The 22300-nt window shown below is 40.9% G+C and overlaps 2 protein-coding genes across 4 annotated transcripts in view; one reads left to right on the forward strand and one right to left on the reverse strand.

Moving 5' to 3' along the window:
• Positions 1–2437, forward strand: part of lsm11 (LSM11, U7 small nuclear RNA associated) — a gene marked incomplete in the record, with an annotated part of 3123 nt that extends 686 nt beyond the window's left edge. The window contains 3 exon segments of the mRNA XM_035668784.1: positions 905–1044; positions 1156–1239; positions 1859–2437. Coding sequence (XP_035524677.1) covers positions 905–1044; positions 1156–1239; positions 1859–2173 — 539 coding nt within the window.
• A 1376-nt stretch (positions 2438–3813) lies between these two features.
• clint1a (clathrin interactor 1a) lies at positions 3814–16013 on the reverse strand. 3 transcript variants are annotated; one of them, XM_035669197.1, is made up of 12 exons: positions 15799–16013; positions 12660–12764; positions 11752–11848; positions 11230–11338; positions 10590–10754; positions 10446–10455; positions 9631–9847; positions 9449–9536; positions 8807–8872; positions 8007–8311; positions 6336–6546; positions 3814–6205 (listed from the first exon to the last, which is right to left on the reverse strand). In XM_035669197.1, the coding sequence occupies exons 1-12, from the start codon at positions 15837–15839 to the stop codon at positions 5919–5921; spliced, it is 1701 nt and encodes a 566-aa protein (XP_035525090.1). In that variant the 5' UTR covers positions 15840–16013; the 3' UTR covers positions 3814–5918. The 3 variants fall into 3 exon arrangements, with proteins under 3 accessions (XP_035525090.1, XP_035525089.1, XP_035525088.1); XM_035669196.1 differs by having other exon boundaries at positions 8007–8308; positions 10272–10455; positions 15799–16012; XM_035669195.1 differs by having other exon boundaries at positions 10272–10455; positions 15799–16011.
• Positions 16014–22300: the final 6287 nt, after the last annotated feature.

Below are 22300 nucleotides of genomic sequence, written 5' to 3' on the forward strand. Positions count from 1 at the left end.
AAATACAGTTCAACAGTGTTTTACAATAAAAACATACGAACAAGAATAAATAATTTAAGTAGTTACAGCAGGAAGAGTTTGCCTGGAATCACCAGTTCCACAACTGAGGAGCCTGGACACATAATAAGTTAGAATATAATAATATCATATTTTTCATTTCAGACTTGTACCTGGTGTCCTTTCTTACCTTTTTAATTGTTTTATTGGAGGACATACTACTGCTTTTTTAAATAGGAAACAAAACCTTTTAAATCACCTGTTGATTGTTGTTTTTTTATGCTCAATAGGTGCTTTTTATCAATATATTTTTACTAGCAAATGTCTATAGATATGAGGAAAATACTATAAAATCCCCATTACCATTTATTTGAAGTGCATGTTTTGTGCAGCCAAAGATATTCCATTTCCAATGCTATGAAACTGAGAAAAAATGTAAATCCTCATGTTTCAGAAGCTGGAACCAGCTGGAATGTTTCTAATAAATTGATTGCCGATTAATTTTCTGTAACTCGACTAATCATCCCAGCCCTGCTTGTGAATGCTGCGAGTCTCTCATAATGCCGTATGCACCATAAAACACACACCTACCCAGATAATAACTGGTTAGAAAAAGGACTCATTCGCCACACTTAGCACTGAAGCAAAACCTAGTGATCAGTGTGGCTGAAACTGTAGTAGCTTTGCTGTCTGTATCGCTACAACCTGGGCCCTGTATGGAGGCCTGTGAATCCTTTACGTACCTCCACTTCTTTTGTCCATCATCCAGTTGAAAAGTTAACTTTATGACTTCATAGTTTATACATATAAGATATATTTGTTGGCAGACATCTTTGTGTGCTTCGGTTGAATTCCTTCTATAATTAGTAGAGACAGTTCTATAACCTGTTTTTTCATGCGTCTTCAGTATGTAAAGGCAGTCCATTGGGGGAGCTGTACCGGTGCGTTGAGGAGAGGATAAGGGTCAAAGTTCACATCAGGACCTTCAAGGGGCTGAGGGGTGTGTGCACTGGCTTTGTTGTGGCCTTCGACAAGTTCTGGAACATGGTGAGCTCTCCCACTTGCTGAATTTGAAATAATCCACAACATACTTGTAACCATAAATTTGATGTCTTTATTCTGGCATTTCACCAATTCTTTTTTATTTCTCTTTGTCAGGCAATGGTAGATGTGGATGAGACATACAGAGAGCCTCTGCTTGGAGAGGCATTCTACCATGAGAAAGCCCTCACCATCTCAAGGGTAGGCCCTAGTTTTTATTATATATCTAACTGTAATATATTTTATACTCGGTAATGGCTACAGTCAGTTTGATTTGGTGGTGTATGTTCCTATGCTGAGGAATTGGTAGAGTGTAACCTGTTTCGTGACTGTCTGAAACTGATCTGCTGTCAAATAAAGGCCCTAAATTACTATTGTCTTGTTTTGTAGATGCCGTCGATAAACGATCGCTGTCTGTGCTAACCTAAAAAATACTGTGCACTGTCTGTGACTGCTTTACAATAGAAGCTGGACCGTGCTTTGCCAGTTAAACAATTTTAATATGAACTAGCAGCAGTAGGAAATGGTGTGTTTGCAGTAACTAAATGGAGCTCTGCTGGTGTGTTAGAGTGAACAATAATGCTGGATGATTAGATCCATGCATTGTTTCTGTAAATCCCTCCTGTGTAGGTAATTTGGATTTTGCACGGCATCGCCTGTAATAATAAATATTATATATAAAGGTAACTAGAATAAAAAATTGTTGAATGTCTATAGCTGAAAAATGACAACCATAAACAGCATCAAACATGGGGTTTGATTTCATGAAAGCTCTTAAGTTTAATCCACAAATATGAATGTGACTGAACTCTCTGTACAGCTCTTTGAGAAGCTAAATCTCCAGGAGAGCTCAGGAGGTAACGAGCCACCAAAGAAGCACGAAGACCGGGAAACAGCCAGCAAGCATCAGGCCGCTCACTGTACTGGCAAAGGAGGGCACAGCAGGACGGAGTCCAAGCTGTCAGACACTGTTAGACCCAAACAGGATAAACACAAAGTCTCACTGAAGGCCCAGGGCCCAGAGGTCTGTCAGAAGAAAGACTCCCAGATGTATGGCAAGGTCCATACACGCCACATCAACCAGCTTTTCATCCGGGGTGAGAACGTCATCCTGGTCAACCCACAGCCGCTCTGATCTTTGTTTTCTGTTTGATACTTACCCTGGATAACAGAACAAATGTGCTACAACCACAATCTGTAAAATCTAAGTGTTATTTTATGCTGAACATCTGTAACGACTGGTATGAAATACTGCAGACGAACTGCCAGAGAAATATGATTTAATTAGATTCAGAGGAATCAAACAGGGACTATTGTTATATCATATTGATATGGAGGTTTTCTCTGCCCACCAGAGGAATTATCTTGATTTTGAGGAATAAAAGCTTCTCATTTCTAATTATAGTAATTGTTTTTCTTTTAAATGACAGCCACTGTAAGAAAGTAAGTATTTTCACACTGCATTAACAACTGTGATTGTGTTTTGGTTATTCGGCAGCATTAGCCAGCAGGTGGCAGCATAAACACATTAGTGCCATCTGTGGGGCTATTGTCATCTCAAAGAGCTTGTCCCTTTATGTTGCTTTTCCCGTTAGTTTGAACAGGAATGACAGCGCAGTCTCAGCGGACTTCATAAATGCATTATGAATAATTGAGTTTGTGAAGCTAGAGATTGCAGATGGCACTCAAAAGCTGTCATTTGTCTTGACGTCTCAGATTGCTTTTACTCTTTAATGGGCACATTACCCATAAAAGCACAATTTACTGCATCTCGTGGAAGTTGTAAAGATGCGAGTGGCCCAGAATGATTGTATGTTGCTGTAATGTTTCCAAGTCAGAGTTCTAGCTTATGTTATTAGTTTTTTTCTTAATTTGACTGCAGAGGGTTTAATTGACCCTCTTTCTATATATTTTTATGCCATAAAAATAGGACAAATTCCAGCTGTAGCTGAGCTGTTGTTCATCTATATGCTGTTCATATAATGTATCAGAATATTATTAGTGTAGCCCATTTAACCGTCTTCCTCTCCAGAGAGGGAAAATGGGGTCAATTGTTTAATGCAAGCTGTGTTTTAGTGGTGTTTGTCACACCAGTGTGTTCCAACAAACCTTGATATAATATGAGAAGGGCACAGCACTGGTAGTGAAGAGATGGGCCACAATTAGACTACACAATCTTTCTCTTGAGTGTATTTTACCAGAGAAAATCAGGCCATCCATCTCACTAGGACAAAGTTTAATTTCATCAGCTGAAATAATATTGAAGCATTAAGGACACAAAGTAGCAACAGTTCTTTAAATAAACTAATAGCTTTGTTACGAGTAATACATGCATGAAAGCTCATATCAACAAAGGGCTGCTCTTCCTCAACATCTGTTGCGTTCAACCACTGCAGCTGTCATAATAAGAATCAGATATTTCCTTTTTCCACATAACTTGTTTGCTGTTACTCTGTACTCTCCCCATGATATCTCAATGTGATCTAACTTGTGGTCTTGTGTGGTACATGCACTGGGATGCATTCAGCAGTGGCAACTTGCAGATTTTCAGACTTTATATTCCCTACATTTGTTCTCTTGGCTTTCTGCCTTATTACTATAATTTGTACATGTTCATATTTATTAAGGATCTTCCTTTATTACCTCAAACAATGACATTAACAAGCTTGCATCAACTAAATGTAATTTCAAAGTCAAGCGCAGTGGCTTCACTTGTGCTGCTTGAAGCTCTTTTGAATGAGGCTAATGACACAACACACCAAATAACACACACCATTAACAAATTTCAATCAACTGTTTAATGTTGTAGATAAAGAATCTTGATGTGTAAATCAAATCAAAATGGGACGAATGCAAAATTTCATTTTCTCAAAGGATTTTCTTTTTTTTTTTTTACATTTGCATATGCTAGTGTTTCAGTAACAATCCCATTTTAGAGAAGATCAAAACAATTTGAAGTAAAAAAAAAAAATGCATAAAACAACCTCTACTGATATATTTTAGAAAAACAGCAAACTGATTTTGGTCATTTTAATGCTTCTGACTCCGATGCAAGGCTACTACATGTTAGTGTGCTCATCCTCGAACCCTTGGGAAAGCAGGAAAGCACAACTTCTAATCCTCCTGGGGCTGCAGAATCCACTGCCTTTTTCTCTGGTCAGTGAATTATTTATCTACTCCTTGACAAACCAAAAATGTCAGGCAGCAAAGATTTATTTATCAATCACTCATTACAAGGGTCAGGAGGCAACCATTGGCAGGCACTTGAACCAGTGAAGAGCAAGGATTTGTACATTTAACAGGCCAGTTAGCTGAATGGGATTGTTCATTATGCGCCATCGCACAACACATTCATCCAACCACCGCGATGTACTGGGTATGTACCAACTGGTAAAAGTGCTTCCCCTCATACGATCTTCCTGATAAGCTGCAAAACCTGCAGACTTGGATTGGTGACAGCTTTGACAGCAACACTCTTTCCAAGACTGCTGTTTGTAATGTGTAACATTAATAAAGATGTAAGATGAGAAGGCAGCACTTAACCAAGATGCACTGGTGAACAGACAACAGATAGATGAATGGTGCAATCTTAATAACAGTCAGTATAAACACTTGAGGTGTTGAATTAAGATGAGCTCAATATATTTATATATTGGGTGTTTTCTGAGCCCTGGAGTTACCACTGACGTGAACAGAGCGGAAATAAAATCGAATTAGACAAACAAAACAGAATGAGGGAAATAATTATACAATTGCATCTGATATCCGTAAAGACAGCACGCTTGGCTTGAGGCATAGGTACAAACGCATTTGTACATAGTACAGAAGCTCCTTTCTGGTAGCTGTCCTCAACACTGCAACAGTCACATTGTCTTTCAGAGTTTAACTGAGGAGAAAAGGCAAGGCAAAGGTCTTTCAGGCACTCTGTGCTTAATTAAGAACCCACAACCCCTGTATGAGGCTTATTCTACCTACTGATTATCTCATTTGGATGCAAACTGATTATAATCTTCTTCATAAGTAAAATATATAGATATATATACCAATAAGAAAGGCCACAAATGATGGTCGGTTGAAGGAGAAACTCCTCAAATGAATCAATAGTATTCACTCCAAACACTCATTACTTGAACTGTAGCACTGACAGGCCACATTTGGAGTGTGTGGACGCTTATGTACAAAGAGAAGGTGTCAATGTGCTTTCTTATAGGTCTTAATTCATATCAGATTTGGTCTGTATGATACAAGTCTTCACACTGTCACTTCTTCTCATATAGGAACTTCATAACTTATTTGTAAGGGCTCCGGATTTCTATTTACAGGTCAAAAGGAAGCGCAAGGACAAAACAAGAGGTAACTTGACATTCTTAAATGTACATTAGAAAGTTAAAATGGCTGATCATGTTATTCAAACTCATCATTCAGTAAAGTTACTGAGAATGTATCTCAAAAAATTATGCAGCTACTGATATATATTTTTTTTGCTATTCTGGTGATTTAACTTGATTGAGGTTATAAAGCAAATCCCCCCCCCCCCCAGACATTCTCTTGGTGGCACTCTTCCCTCCTCTCACTGACTTATAAGTAACCGACAAGGCACGCTGTCATCCCTGACCATCACCCCAGACCAGACAGATCATTGGTTCAAACACAACACAAACACACATTCATTTAGATCCATATCACTACACAGCATTATTTAAAATGAAAAAAAAAAAAAAATCTAGGAGATTGCGGGGTGTTGGTATTGTGATAGTTGACATTATTCAAGTACTCTTTGTTTGCAGCTCATAACAATCCTTCACCAATGGACGGAGAGAGAGAGAGAAAGAGAGAGAGAGACCGACCGACACCACTCTACCGGATGCTCTCCAGCTCCATCACTTTCCAAAGTTGCCAAAGTCAGCGAAGGCATCGTGTTTAGGCTGTTGGACCATTCCAGGGTTCATCCCCATTCCCATAGCACCAGGCATCCCCATGTTCATGCCCATCCCCATCATACCCTGGTTGTGGGCTGGGGTCATCCCCATGCCCATGCCCATGCCCATTCCCATTCCCATGCCAGCACCAGGGTGCATCATAGGATTTACAGGAGGCCTGACTGTTGTAGATCCAAGGCTCATAGCGGAAAATCCCTGGGAGAGCATGTTGGCAGGTACCTGGTGGCCTGGAAATGACAGGACAAACTCAATGAATAAAAGTGCCACATTTTAGATCACACTTGATTGGCGGGGTCGCTTTGAAGTCGAGCCTGGCTACAGTGTCACCACTTATGCCAGCTCTACCATTCCTCTCACCTTGTTGGAGGGTGTTGAGGGTGGGCTGGCTAGGCTTGGGTGGCTGCATGCCTGGTCCCAGGAAATCTAGGCTGATGTTAACCGTCTGGTCTGCCCAGGTGGAAGGGAGGGATGCTTTGGCTCCAGCACCTTGAGAGGCCATTCCCTGCTGCAACGGCTGGAGAGGCATGACCGACTGCGGTTGGATAGGACCACCTATGTTCTGGAGGGGCTGGCAAAGACAAGGACAGGTACAATGTGAGAGAAGGAGCTAATTTATGTTAAAAATCAAAGAAAAATATGAGATATGTTTCTCGAGCACTGAGATACATGATGAAAGGATACAGTTCTTCCTCATGATTAAAGATCTGAAACCTTTAGCCTGACCCACTTAATCTCAATACTGAGATACAGAGGAATCTGCTACTGCCTCTTTCTGAACTCATTAAAACATACCATCTAAAGTAACTAGTGTAAAACAGAGTAGTGGGTGTCTTCACAGCAAAACAAGGACTGAGTTTGTTTTTTTAAGTAGGTCAACCACCTTTTAACATGGAAATACAGTCGACAACCACAAGCTTTTTAATGTTTTTGTAACTCAGAACTGATTCTTCTCATTCAGTGTGTCAGTAACAGGAGGAGTGGGCGGTTAGTAGGCGGTCTCTGGGGGAAGAGCATCTGGTGAGGCTGCATGTTAACCCTCTACCATGATGCTTGTCCTCCATTTTTTAAATCACACGAGGTATGTCTTTATCACACAGGCATACAGACGATGGTGTGGTCAACAAGTAGTGTAAACCGGATCTTTTTAAAAAGTTTTGTTCTGGAACACTACTTCAAGTATATAATTTCTCTCATCATTTGACATTTATTTATTTCTCACTTCATACATAAGCGTGCAATAATTAAAAGGTGATGATGGCTAAAGCCAAAATCAACAAGCCTGTGGTTTGATGATTACGCTAGTTCTAAAAAAACACTGGCTCAATCTTACCGTCCTTGTAACAGCTGAAAAACAGTATTTGAAATCAATGACAATATATTTGTATCTTGGGCTAATACTGATGTTTGGTTGGAAATATATTCAAAGCAGGATCCAGTGTGTACAGGGCCATATTCATGTATTTAAAGCATGTAACCGTAACGCTTTTTAAATTTAATAAATCATTTTATCTGGTAGATTTTCCATTGTTGGAGGCACTCTTTATACTCTGCCATTTAGTTTATGGACTGGCTTGTTCTGGATCTTTGGGTCACCGTTTTCCTGGTTAAAAAGGTGTGAAGAAAACAAGTACATTAAGAACAAAGCCAGTGCTGGAAGCAAAGCATTTTACACATACGTTTCTATTGTCACATGTTGGAATTAAGCATTAGCCTAGCAGTATGTCATTTTCCAAGTTTTGCAGTGGCTGACTGAAATTTATAGCAGGCCTCCACAGAACCCTTCGGCTGTAAAGTTTTGACCCAAGTGAAGCCTTTCAGCTTCAATATTTCTTTGTATAAATGCACAAGTTTTTAGCAGGAGTTCTCTCAAATACAGTGGACAACTGGTATCTTTGTGTATTGTTATTTCTCTGAGGAGATTTTGCTTGCCTGTATCATTTAACCCCCCTTCGTGAGTCTTGTAATGATATGAATCTCAATAAATTATTAATAAAGGATGCATGTGTGTATCAGTGCAATCATGCATACCTGTGACCTAGACTGGGGCAGGACTGTGGCGCTCATACTCTGTGTGCTGCTCATGCTAAAATTGAGGCTCTGGGAGGAGGTGAGGGACTGAGTTGGCCCCATCAAGTCAAACAGGTCTGCTGAGGCAGGACCAGAGCCTGGAGCTGAGACTGGGGCGGGGGCTGGAGCAGTGGCAGGACCTGCTGCCATTGCTCCAAAAAGGTCATTTCCGCTGTTGTCAACAGTCTGAGCAGATGCAGGCATCTGACCTCCAGGGAAGGCATTCCACTCTCCAAAGTCTCCATTGCTGCTAGACGCTGGTGCTGCTGCAACAACGAAGAGAAAAAACAGCAGTTGCATCATTGTTTGTATTTGCCATCTAAACAGTGCTGTTTGTATTGTGAGCTGTGTAAATAATTGCAACACGTTGCAAACAAAGCTCACAGAAGCAAATTTTAACCTGTCATAGCAATTAGGAATAAACAGTTGAGTCTTCAGGCCAGTCAAGCTTTATCCGGGGCATTCTTAGTGACCACCGGTGCTACGTTTTAAATTTTCATTGAACTGGCCCTGCTTGTTGTCTCTATCCCTCCACTCAATCTCTCTCCCCACCAAATTCATCCTCTGTCCCTGTCTCCTTGTCATCCATAACAGGAGTTGATGTGTGTCTGTTCTTGTTATGCAGAGCAGGTAGCAGGTTCCATATGGCCAGGGCTTCCTCCCAGCATCCCTCTGAATATTCTAGCAGTATGACTGCAACAGCAGCACACACATGCACACACTAACCAAAAAAAATGTTTTTTAAAAGTCTTGAAACCAACCAGATCCTGAAGAGAGGATGGCAGAGGCAGCAGGCGAGGAGAAGTCGGCAAATGCACTGATCAGGTCTGCATTGAAAAATCAACATAAACGCATCAATTTTAAACAAGCAAGCTCCAGGTGTCATTCTACCATAGTTAGCATTCCTTCAGTGTCAGAAGTGTAGGAGGGAGGGGAGGGGAGGTGGCGGTAGATAGGTGGAGAAGAGCAAACATCTGTTCAGTGCTCCAACCCTCTCCATTCACTAGGGACTGCTCCAAAAACATCTGGTGCACTTAGTTCCTATACATCAACTCCCTCCCCCTGCTGTCCCCAAAATCTTCTCTATCTAGCATCAGCAGCTGGGCACTGTCACTGCGGAGTCTAGTCCTGCAGTCACTGTGGAGTTTCCCGTTTTGTACAAGGTTGTATTCCTAAGAATATACAGTGTGCAAATAAAAAATATTTGGTGGTACTAGAAGACATATTGTTCCTTTTTGGAACTTGGTTCCCTAAGATAGGCTATGCTGCACATCTTGGATCAATTTCTATGCATAAACCACAGAAATGCAACGGATACCAACCCTCTCAGATGGCTCCTGGTAAGCAAACAAGTGTATTTCACAAAATGTCTAGGTATTACTTGAAGTTCTGTGACATTATACCTGTGGGAGCAGGCTGGCTCGGTGTTGTGTCTACCATTAGTAGGTCAGCTAGGCCGGTACTGGAGGGCTTAGGGGCTGCTGGCTGGGGCTGGAATAAAGAACAACAAAAAGATCAGTACACTGTGCACATATAACTACACGCATATAACTGAAGTCTTATCTCATATTCTCTCTCTTGCTACCTGTTTGTTGGTGGTGTCTGGGCTCTTGTCTCCTGTGTAGAGCGCTGCAGCCCCCAAGTCTACTTTCCTGGAAGGGACTCCTCTCTTTCGTGTTGCTGTGGTCTCTGTTGCTTGGACTATGTGTACACTCTTGGTGGTAACAGTCTCCTCTTCATCTTTAAACTCTTTCCCTGTCTGGCCATTGTGAGACGAGCGTCCCCGGTCCTCCTCGTTGTCACTATGGAGGCAATAATGGGTCCGGTGAGGACAGGATTTTCTTTGTACATACTATATATGAGAACCAAGATCCAAACTGTGTTGGGCTATTTCATTTACAGGTATATTCACAATATAAATAAAAATGTTTGTAGATTTAAAAAAGCACTTTGTGTTTTGCTAATGTGATAATAATTGAAAATAAAGACGCATTTACTGTTGCGTTTACAATTTGTGTTAATGTACGAACCTTTAACAGCATCAGAAAACTTAACTTTGGACTAGTTGCTGTTTGTTTTGTATGGATAAACAGTTTGAGAGTGAAACCAAGTTTCATTTTCTTATTATGAATTTTGGTGGTGGGAGCTTCCCTTTTGTTGATATTTGGAACACGGCTTGTGCCTTTATATAACCAAATATAATATGATGATTGGTCTGTCTCCAACCTAATTCGATCTGGTGAGTCGTCTCTTTCTTTCTTCCTAAATCTGCTTATGGTATCGTCAATGGTGCTGCCAATTTTGTCGCTGATCTCCCCCAGCTTCTCGCTGAAGGGGAATTGCCCTTTACTCCTGTCCCAGTCGTCGTCCCACTTTCCCCGGCTATCGCTGGAGTCGTACCTGTCCCCCGCTGGAGGGAAAGAATTCAAGTAGGTGGAAAAAGAGAAAAAAAAAGAAAAAAGAACATGAATTGAATTAAAACCCAAAAGTTTTTGTTAATAATCAGTCTGGTACAGTATATTACTCCCTCAACTGAGGACTTACTGTAACTTCGGTATCCCATACTGTCTGAGGATACCCCAATGAATTTGTCTTTGTTCTTCTTTGCCTTTTTCCGTTCTTCCCTAAGCCTGTCATCATCCTGGACAAAGTCCACCATCTCCTTCACCTTCTGACGCACATTCACACCTTGGTCCTTCCCATTCTCATCTATAGACAGAGACGTTAAAATAATTCATGAATTAGCAACTTTTTGTGTTAATTTTTACAATATATTGAAAACACACACACACACACACACACACACACACACACACTATATGAACATCTCTGTACAGCTAAGGTCAAATGTTGTTTGTACATTAATTACACATGGTTGGAAGAGTGAAAGCAGCTTTAGGGCTGTGTGTGTGTGTGTGCGTGAGAGTGTGTGTGTGTGGTTTAAAGGTTTGTGGACTAAGCAGTGCTTAGGGCCTCCATCCATTCATTACAGCTCACACTGAAGCTATTGTTAATAAACACTAAACTCTACAATGCTGAGGTGTAGAAAGTGACCTAATCAAAGCTAAATTTAACAAATGAAACCGCTTAGTCTGTTTAGGTACCACTCTTCCAACAAATGAAAAGATGGTATAAAAACGAGAGTAAAGATACAGAAGGGAAAAAAAACAGAATGATACCTTACCTACAAAGTGGTAGCTTTCTAATGATCTCAGGTCATACAGATGTTCTCTGGTACTGGTAACCACCCTCTCTGATCCATTCCTGATTAGATGGGCGAGCAGTAGCAGGGACTGAGAAACCAACACACAACAGTAGTTAGGAGCAGAAAGGGCTTATGGTTTGATTCTTAACTTTAATCTTGTTAGAGTCAATCTGACCTGTTTTCTCTCACATGGCCACAGTATGTAAACAAATGTGAGGCATCAACCGTTTGTATTCAAAACAAGTTTTTGTTTTGAATTATTTGAAAAAGAATTACAATTTCAATTAAAAACATCCCTCTTCACCTAACCTAAAGTTTGTTTTTCTTCCTGCCTGTAAGTAATGAGCAGAAAATGTGAAGTTAAACAGACAGCTCATTTTAAAAGGACACCAGTCTGGTTAAAATTAAAGCCATGTTGGTCTGAGTGGGGTCCTCAGCCTCCAAACCTCGCGTCATAATGTGTGTCGTCATGTGTGTTGGTGGTACAGTACTGTGGCCGACCTTGTAGACTCTCCTCCAGTTCTTCTTGTTATCCCTCAGCATGCGTGCCCAAAGCATGTTCATCACCTCAGGGAACTGCTCATACATGAAGGTGGCTCTGATGACAGAAACATTCACGGAAGAAAGAAAAAATAAATGTATGGCAACAAACCTACTGGACTAGCTAGTTCTTTTACCGCCTTTGATCACAGACCCACAGGAAGTAAACTCCAGGATCTACAGGTTCCTTATGCACATTTGTGTTTGTGTATCACTGCATCCCAATAATAGCAAGGATGAGGCAAATCAATGAAAGAAATGATAAAATAAAATAAAAAAAGTTAGGAATATGTCACTGCATGTAGCAAGGCTGTACATTTAAAGGGGGTACAGGTCATTGCCTTGGTTTTTGTAATTTATTTTTGTAACACAGAGGTCAGGACTGTTAGTAATAGCAAGGATCTTTTCAGTATTTTGTCTGGTTCTTTTGCTGCCTTATTATGTAACCACATTGAAGTTACGTTTTTTTTTTTTTCCACTTGGTCAATTCAGTCTCTATTTGGGTACATAGTTATAATTTAAATGTCAATAAGTCTGCCCTAATACTGATACTACTACCAGTGATTACAGCAGTTTGAATTAATGCTGTACACATGTTGTAGCAGTGGTGAGGCTTGTGTTCAGTATTGCCAACAGTAGAACAGTGGTTTCTGGCTGGCAGATAAATACTACCCTTGAAACAGGGACTTTTGTGGGCAGGGCCAAAGAAGCAAAAACTTAAAATAGGTTCCTGCGGTTGAAATGGAGGTTCTGAAAAATGCTCCTGCAAAAGTTCCTGCAGATAATGTTTCTACAATTTGATTTAATTTACAAATAACGTTGATGCTTTTGAGCAGGACATGTTGTAGAGCACAGTGTGTTGTTATTACCTTGAGATTTCACTCATCAGCTGTCCCGATGGTCCCCACGGGTCGTCATTGGTGGCCTCTCTGACTTTGGACTCCACCTCTGAATAGTTCATCACCACGTTGGTTCTATACAGCAGCATTAAAAAAACAAGCACAAACATAATGTCATTAATTATGCCTATGTGAAGCATTCTACAAGGCATTTTAGTTCAAATTATGTGGCCTCCACTGAAACCAACAAGGGTGATAATAGTTGAAAGGTCCTCTCATTACAGCCACGCCCATACACTTGTCCTTTTAGAGTCTAAAAGGGTTATGGGACAATAGGGACTGTTTGTGTGTGTGTGTGTGTGTGTGTGTGTGTGCTTTGAATCTAACCACTAGTCAAAAACAATGGACTAAAGAAGCAAATGCAAATCTGTGTTCACTCTAAACACATAAATGAGACCGAAAATGGCACCGATTGATGCAGGTCTGTGCTTACTGTGGGTGAGATCTTCCTTGTTGACGTTCTAAAAAACTAACTAGAAAAGAGAAAGGAAACCCAGCGGGGAAAATACAGCACTACAAATAGCGGCTCTCGGGTTAACGGAGAGGTTGTTTTCTATTTCTAATATCTTATCCCAGATAATTAAGTGAGCCCTGTTACAGCTTTAGCCAAAGCATGGTGAGCCAAAACATTTGAACCCTGCACCTCCTCATCCCTTCCTCACAACCGCCACATCAGCAATAAAATGTACAGGGCATGAAAGAGCAGCGCTGGTTTGATGGATGGAGAGATACACACTCCCTGTGTTTTTTGGAGACAGGCTATAGTACTTACACAAGCTGTAGGGTATTGGTTACCACTCTGACAACATACTTTCTTTTGTGAAAATCTAGTCTATGCCAACGAAATTATTTGAAAATAACCACGCCAGGTGCTTTTTCACAGCTGTTTAAAATAAACCTCCAAGTTGGACCATGGTTACAGTAACTTTATGTGCTGAGAAATCCTTAAAAGACATCAAGCCTTATCCTGCATCACTGGACTGACTAACTGAACTCTGATGATAATATTCTTCATACTACGCTCAGTAGCTAAGTAGTTTAGGGTCAGGTTTCGTCGAGTTTTGAGGTGTGTTTCTGATTCCTTCGTCTCTTTGTCTAGCTATTTTACTGATACTGCACAAAGTTTCATGTTTGCATGAATGACATGCAAAACACAACAGGACATGATGTAGTGATTTGACATCTTATCTCTTCACAGCGTTGGCCCTGTCCTAGATAAAAGATAAAACGGAAGTTGTGATACTTTCTCACAGTGACACACATTTCCGTTAGATGGCTGTAGTGTTGTATCTGCCAAAAAAACTTCCCATCAGTTACTCATGAACCCAATTGTATTTTCTGCTTCATATAATACATGTCGCTTCCATTCATTGCAAGATCGATTTTGCATTTGCTCGCATGTCATGCCTCCGCAAAAACCTCACCTTTAGTCATACAGCTGCAAGTGCCACACGGTTAGTGTGAATGACTTACAGCTCGGTGGCCCTTTATGAACATCGTGTTTAATTTGCCCCGTCAATACAAAAACACAAGCTCTTTCATCACTCTTGATATCAAAGAAAGCAGGATGAAAATAAACATGGAAAGCCCCTTGCCTCTAATCTTTATAACTGGCATTTTCCCTCCTCTCTCTCTCTCTCTCAAATAACCCATGTACCAGGGGGGTCACACTCCAGGGAGACAAATGCGTTCAACAGGAATGCATTCTTGGGGGGGGGACTTAAGAACACGCTATTGTCTGGGTGTGCAAAATGAAAGCCATTAAACCTCAGAAGGGAAGAAACGTTGTGCAATAGCCTCCCACAGCGCTACAACACAGGGCAGCATGCTCACGTTTAGTCAGCGACACAAAGTAAAGTCCACAGCACAACAAAAGACGCACAAACCCTCAAGGTGTTGCACAAGCTCAGTGATGGCTGGTATATAATTTCAGGTGCTAAATTACTTCTGCTGGCCGTACAGGCCTGAACTGACACTGCCATAAAAACTCTGCAAAGACTCATTATGACGGTGTAGGCGTTTGTCTGTGTTTGTACATTTCGCCAGCACGTTACCGGACTATTTACTTCTTAATCAAAAGACCAAGGAGAGGTAAACAGTAACTGACTAATCTGTCTAGTTAAACTTAAATCATCAACATTGTGTGCACTTAAGCAAGCAGCTGGACAGCCACCAACAGGTTGCAAAACACTGCAGGATCAATGGTCACTGATTAATAAGCAGCCTCCTGCCACTGTTGTTTATCTCATTCTTCATTTGATGTTACATATCACAACAAAACGACCACGTAGTACCGTATATAGTGATTTAACAAACGTATTTGATAAGACTTGCTGTATATTATAGATTGGATTAAAAAAAAAAGCCTGCAAAATAAAAATAAAATGAAGCTTTTATAGCTCAGGCATAATGTTTTGATACCTTGAGGTCTTTAAGTTTAAGTTGTTTAACTTGTTCCACTTGTCAAGCAAACTAGTGACAAAGACAAACAAGTTGGCTGTGAAGTAATCCCACTACAAGTCCTCCAACAACTTTAACAACTAATAGTTTAATTTTAGTTTACAGCACCGCTTCTGCTCTGTAACTTGGCCACAAGTGTCATAAACAATCACACCGGAGAGTAACGTTAACGCGTTTTTACACTCAATTAAGTTTTTAAAATACTCCCAAACAGTAGGACAACGTGTGCTTTAGCGGACAAGATGTAAAGTTACACATTCCCAGTTGAGTATTCAGCCCCGGAGCTGTCAAACTAGCTTAGCTGGCTAGCCTGGTCTGCTAGCCACCTAGCACGAAAGCTAGATAATTAGCTAGCGTGTTAGCTTGCAATGATCGGAGAAAACGCACCAACAACAAGCTCCCTGATCTCACAACCGCGCGGATGTGGTCTCACACCAGCCACACAACCGCGTAGAACAAGCGGACCAAAGCAGGAGTCAGTCTGTTTGTTAAAAGTCAGCTAACTTTAAAAAAATAAAAATAAAAAGCTAAGTAGCATACGGGGCTAGCTCACTTGTAGAGTGACGTCAAAGTTTTGGGTACGTGTCTCTTTCAAACAGGTGAACTACAGGAACAAACTACACGAACCTGGAGCCGTCGAGATACTTACGCTTTGTCAACCAACTCCCTAACCTTCCACATGTTCAGCATCTTGGCTCCGTGAAAAAAAGGGGGGGGGGAAGCTTTTGTGCCTCGGCGAACCCTTAACTCCGGACAAAACACACCGAAACCAAACCTTGAACTCTGGAAAGTAAACTCTTCTTCACCTCCCTTTTCAAGACAGGAGGCGCAAACGCACCACCAGGCGCAGACAGGAAAGGTTACTACGGGAAATGCCGCTTGTAACGTCATCGGCAATTTGCGTAAAGCAGCATTGGAGTTGTAGTTTTTTTTAACAATTCGCACTCAACAGGCGCAGGACACCTTTTTAAACAGATACAGAAACAGCTGGAAACTTGGTAGGGGATTATTGAGTGGAGGTAAAAACTATAGAGAAAACCAGCTGCTAGTAGTGAGATTTAACTATATCAGAGGACCCTCCTGGAATCACATCAAGGACCCCCCCCCATGTAATTTTTTTTTTTTTTTAGATCCAGACAAAATATTATTATTTAAAAATCTAAGTAATTAAGTTAATAAGTAGTCTATAGTCCAAGGATTACCTGTCTTTAGGCCAACAAGCAGTCAAAATGTGGTTTTGCAATATACATAATACAGGAATTTATTGTATTGTGGTTTATATTTATGTTGGTGTTGCCGAAAGTGGCCATTATCCAGTACAGTATGACTGACATTTGATATTGTCTTATTGCATTATATATATTGCTGTGTACAGTTGATAAGTAGAAAAATATTGCATTAAAGAAATACCAATATATGTCTGAGGTAGTTTCAATTGATGATTGAATTGATCACATTACAGTTTGTCCATCAGACATCACTGACAAGTTTATGTTTTAAAGTCTCACATTTTCTTAAAAAAGGGGGAAAAAATAATCAAAACCAAAATAATTTAAGAGATCATTATCAAAAAAGGGTTATGTGTTTATATAGAAAATTAATAGCCTATAAGTTATGTATATATGATATATATTATGTTTAAACTTTCAAATATCAATCTACCCTAAACAAATATCGATTGGGTTATATTATCTATAAAAGCCACATTTCTAATGTTTTATTCTCAATTTATTATTTGTTTGACAATAATCTCTCTGCTTCCACTTCACACTGCTAATTCTGCTCTGTTGTAAAAGCCTGTCCTTTTTGTCCAAATGTCGTTCCAGCTTCCCCAAAACTATAGCCTACATCATCATCAGCAGGTCACCACCCTGTGTGTTCTCCATCCTTCCTCATCTGGCATTCAGGCATGCTACAATGACCCAGTGATGCTGTGTGACAGGCCAGGCTGGGCACTGGCTGTTTGTGTCAATCCAGATCAATCACTCCCTCTTCTGGACGGACAACGCCATCAACGCACAGAAAGGTCACAGGGTGTACTCAAGCCAGGCCTGATGTGGTGAGCAGGGAGGTCAGTATAGCAAGTGAACACCCTTGACAGAGTGAGTGTCATCTTAAGTAGACACAGTCAGCTTATGAGTAAGAAAAAAATGTCCTTTTTTTTTGTAAAGGATGAATTAAATGTGGTCAATTCCTCCGACTTGAAATGTTTTTTGATTCTCCTGTGACAGGGTGTATACCAAAAGTATTAAGACTCTTTGTTGTATTGATTGATATTCCAGTGGGCAAGATAAGCCCTCAGATGCCCCTGCACCTGACAGGGTCTCTATTCTCTAATGATACGTGTAAATATGGCCCATGGCTTACACTTCTATAGGAGAGCAGAAAGAAACAACACAATAGCCAAAATACAACCCATTTGAGAAAAAAACAACAAGAAACAGCACTTAACGGCCCAGAATGCACCGCACCCATGGGAGCAACCTCAATTACTGTTACACGTCCGAAGAGGAGAACTCTAGTAGAAGTGATTGCTGAGATGGAAATGGCTGTATGTGTGTTTGTGCATGCGTGAGTGTGTTTTTGTGCGAGTGTGTGGGTTGGAGGAGGATGGATAGAAAGGCACTCAGTAAAAAGATCTTTCAGAAACACTTTGCCTCAGTGACGTTGACACGAGCTGTTGATTGACATGCACTTCTCGACAGAAACCAGAGCTATCAACCTATCTGCCACGCATTAAGAATGGCACGGTCCTTTGGGAGGGGCCTAAGTGGTAAATGATGTTGCTCAAGACACGCTCTGTCAACAATGTGTGTGTATTTGTGAGTGCTGAGGATGGCAAAGTATTCAATCAAAGCTTTGATTGAAAAGCCTCTGTGTCCTTACAGATCACAATTCTGTACACTCATGTATAGGATGCATGTGTGAGGGGAGAGCCCTGTTTTAAATATAGTATGGTGCTGTGCAGTCTGGGACAAACAATAGCTGGCAGAAGGCTTAATTGTAAAAGTCTGATCTCAAACAATATTTGTGCAATTAAACTGTGCTGAGTTTTAATTTTAAGAAAGAGAGATGCAAATAAGTTCTCTGTAAGAAAATCTTGTAGACCCGTGTTCTGTCTTTGGATGTGGAAAAAAAATGTCAGCCTTTCCTTGATATTTCATATTTTATAACTACGTTCCATTCATCATCTTGCTCTTTGGCTTATCATCAATTTGGTCTACAGAGACCAAGTTGTCACTAACAACTTTTGAGTTGAAGGAGATGAAAAAAGTAAGCCAGATAAACATTGTGTAGTTGTAACACAAGCAGCACTAGGGGGCACTCTGACTTTTCTGGTTCTGGAGACTGCTGAGTATTGCACAGGGGTGAGTGTGTTCAACGTCTGTGCGCATGTGAGTGTGTGTCAGTCGGTGCAACCACTGGGGGTCGAGGCTGTGTGTTTACATGGCTGAAGTTCCCATGACAAACGTGGTCAGAACATCATTTCAGCTTGGGAATGTGCACAAAAAAGGGGCAGCCTCTACAACTCTGCTATTATTCTTTCTCTACAAACATGTGCTTCCAATCTCTTGAAACTCACTGTGCTTTTTTTCTTTGCAGTTTTACAGTGTCATTAGAAAACAATGTTCTTTGTTTTGCACATTAGCTACGAATTAACGCTCCCGCCCATCTTTGTGCCCGCAGAAGAGGTTCAGATCTGTGGAGTCACTCGCTGGGGCCCAGCTTTCCTCCTGTCAGAGCAAGGGTTCTTTCACTGCTGTTATATTTCAGGCTGTTATTGTTGGCCCTCTTGCAGCCTCGGTAAGATCTTTAGTCCTTTTCCCAAGCGATATAACCCCCACACACATCACACAGTATCTGACCCCTGTCTCCATGACACATGACAGGTCCACTGTGGTGCGTGTGTGTGGGCATGTGAGCAAGGACTGATGTGCTGGTATGTGCATTTATCTGGTGTGTATGCTTTCATGTAAATGAATGTGTGTGCGTGCAGCATAATGTGTGCAAGTGTACAGAGCATATCTGGCACAGTATGTAAGTATTGAATATGCTAAAACAATGAGGCCACTTGTCACATGTTCAAAGTTGCGCAGACAACCCGCTGTGATCTCAAACCACACACACAGATGTTCCTAATGGGACTAAAGTAGTATTCACATTCTTGTGGATAACCAGTCTGTTTATTTTTCTCTCTAAACTGGACTGGATTGCCACTTTCCCTGGTGAGAAAAAGGATGGAAGATGATAAAAAAAATAAGAAGAGGCTGATGAGAGAGGCTCCCACCACAGTTTAGACCCCCAAAGCCAACTGTCAGTACTGCTAAACCAGCAAACCTCAGCCCCGGTGATTTAAGGGTGACGGTAATTCAGTGTATAATGGAAGTTGATGCCAATGTGCAATACTTTGCAAGTCAAAACTGCTGTTGTCTTATTCTCCTACATGAAGAAATGAGCTTGGTGTAATTGTGAAGGCTTATGTTTATGAGTCAGGATGTTACAGTAAATCCTGTTGCTTTGTAGAGGGGCGAGAAAGCATACACATACACACAGAGAAACCCACACAGGTACGCTCAAGTCCTGAGAGCATCTGCTCCTTTACAACCAGATTGAATTAGCAATTACAGAGAGTAAAAACCAGAACAAAACATCTGGAGCTGTAAGCAGCAGAGGTTATAAATCTGAGAGGGAGAGGGGGGTGGGGGTTATGAAAATGAGCCAAAGTGAGATTCTCAAGGACAGTGTCTCTGATTGGCCCATTAACATGCCAGGGGTGTCAAAAAGGACCTGAGGCAATGGGAGAAATGGGACAGAGCAGAGGGCTTTAGAGGGCATATGGAACACCAGTGAATGGAGAGGTAGAGAGTACAGGGGAGAGCACAGGAGAGGGCCAGTGAGATGCTGTAGGGGAGTGAAATGCAGTTTTAGCAAAGATAATACAACTGAGGAGATAAATGGATGTTGTTTGTGTCTTGAACCTCCTCACAGGAAATCATCCCGATAAGACGGAAAGCTGTGGAAGAGCTGAGGGGAAGTTGTGAAAAAAGGGGTGTTTGGAAAAAGACCTGGAACTGCGTGGGTGCAAGAATTAAGAAAGAGAGGCTGAAGATCACTACTGTGCCAAACCATAATCATGTCTGGACACAGAATAAATACTTCAAGTAAACGTGAGGCCGGGTGTTCATAAATGTATTTTAACAATTATATCCAGTTTGGTTTAAGTCCATATAAATGTGAGGTTGGAAAGCTGGAGTACCATTACCACATCTGTTTTTGCTATTATTGGCACAATAAATTACGTAGGCAATTTGTTTGCGCGGTTGTTAGAGTAATAGAATCAAATTATCCCATGTTAGGGAAATGATTATGTACGAAGCGGAACCCATCAGGGATTCACATGGCAATCAGTGAAGTAAGACAGAGCTGAAATGTTGGCGCTCTGCACATCAACTGTTCCAGGTCCACTACGTAATTTGAAAGAACTTCTCAACCTCGGATAGGAGATGATTGTACCTGGTTCACACAGACTCTTTCGCCCACTAATCTGGCAACGCTAAGAGTGCTAAGTCAGTGTAGAACCACAGTAAATCTCCAGTAAAACATCAACCCACTGGAGCTTTATGAAAAAGCACAGAGTGAGATAGGAGCAGAGTCATAATTGAAAGAGCCTGACACAAGCGAAATGAGAAGTGTTCGGAATGAAGGACAATATCAAATGAGTCTTATCAATTAAAAGTCAGGGAATGGTGTTTACATTCTCACTCCAAGGCCAGACACTGGGTGGATGTTTCAAATAGGTCAAGGTTGAAGTGAAAACAAAAGTTAGTCGATTAGCAGTCGAGGTGCAACATTCCTACTTTGTATGCTAATCTGGCAGATCATCAAATCGTGCAGGAACTGCCTGCGATTCTACATCTGCACGCACTCATTTAATTATCCAAACACAATTCACAAAAGTCACTGGAAACAAACCAAACCAAAATAAAATAATTTGCATATATTTAAAAGAGCAGATAAAATCCCTCGGGGTTGGTTAATATTTCAGAGGCATAATAATAATATGCTAAATCATTCACATTTTATCCAGCACCAAAACAAAGTGGCTTTGTCGATGTAATTAGGGTGTTTTAGAGTTGAATCACCCTGGCAAATGACCATGTTTTTCTCTCTGGGAGATCTGCGTGTGAATGTATCTAATCCTCTCTCTCTCTCTCTCTCCCTCCATATATACAGTACGTGTGTGTGTTTGTGTGTGTGCTTATGTTGTATTGTCACCGTTCCTCCATGTGCGCGCAGTCTTAGAAAAGGATTGATTAAAGAGAGAGTGTCTGTCTCAGAGCAGTTAATGAGGTTTAGTCCCATGAGCTGTGAGGTTTTGGGTGTGTGTGAGTGCACGTGTGTGTGTGTTTGCGTGTGTGCATGTAGACCTAGTGGAAGACGTTGTTAATTGGCTAAGACTTACTTTCAGCAGGGGGATAGTCAAGGGCACAGTGCCTCCACATTTGTGGAGAGCCATTTGTAGAACACAGTGCTACGTTCACTTTCTATATTAAATATTATTTTGAGGGAATGATGAGTCAGTAGCAGGCTGACAGAAAGAAACATGATTGTGATTATACTTGTAATTTTGTATGTAATTTGAATCTGTAGAGAAAACATCTGGATATATTTCTTCATATTTGGATGATCAAGATATAAATTAAAAAGAACACATGCAAAAACTGAAATATTTTTCTGTTTTTTTGATACCTGAAGATGTGAATGAAACTCTTCATTTTTTCTCTCTAGGGACACGAAGAAGAGGGAAAAGAAAGAGAACAAAGAAGAAAGGAAAAGAGAAGGAAAAAGAAATATAAAAAGACAGTAAAAGACACACTGAGGACAAGAGAAAGAGGAAATGAGGCAGAGAGGGAGAGAGAACAATATTCTACAAAGGCCAAGGTCTGTAGATGGATACAATCTCACCTGCTCTGGTCTCCACGCAGACCTGTCCGTCTACATGTATATACAGACCTGCATGTTCTATTGCAGAGCAACACACAGCTCGTCTCAAACAGCAGGAAGCATCGACACTTTCATGTGGAGCACAGCCCAAAGTAGAGCAAGATCACAATGTGTGTGTGTGTGAGTGTGTGTCTGTGTGCGTGTGT

Source organism: Morone saxatilis, unplaced genomic scaffold, assembly GCF_004916995.1.
Source record: "Morone saxatilis isolate NCDOM2014 unplaced genomic scaffold, NCSU_SB_2.0 Contig22, whole genome shotgun sequence".
Classification (NCBI taxonomy): Eukaryota; Metazoa; Chordata; class Actinopteri; family Moronidae; genus Morone; species Morone saxatilis.

What these genes read in the sequence shown, in the direction of transcription:
- clint1a (XM_035669195.1), bottom strand. Translation starts at nt 15,839, where the DNA reads ATGCTGAACATGTGGAAGGTTAGGGAGTTGGTTGACAAAGC. An exon ending in CTGATGAGTGAAATCTCAAG is followed by an intron (nt 11,849 to 12,659) that starts GTAATAACAACA and finishes TTCTGTCATCAG; the next exon opens with AGCCACCTTCATGTATGAGC. An exon ending in TGCCCCAGTCTAGGTCACAG is followed by an intron (nt 6,547 to 8,006) that starts GTATGCATGATT and finishes TGTCTTTGCCAG; the next exon opens with CCCCTCCAGAACATAGGTGG.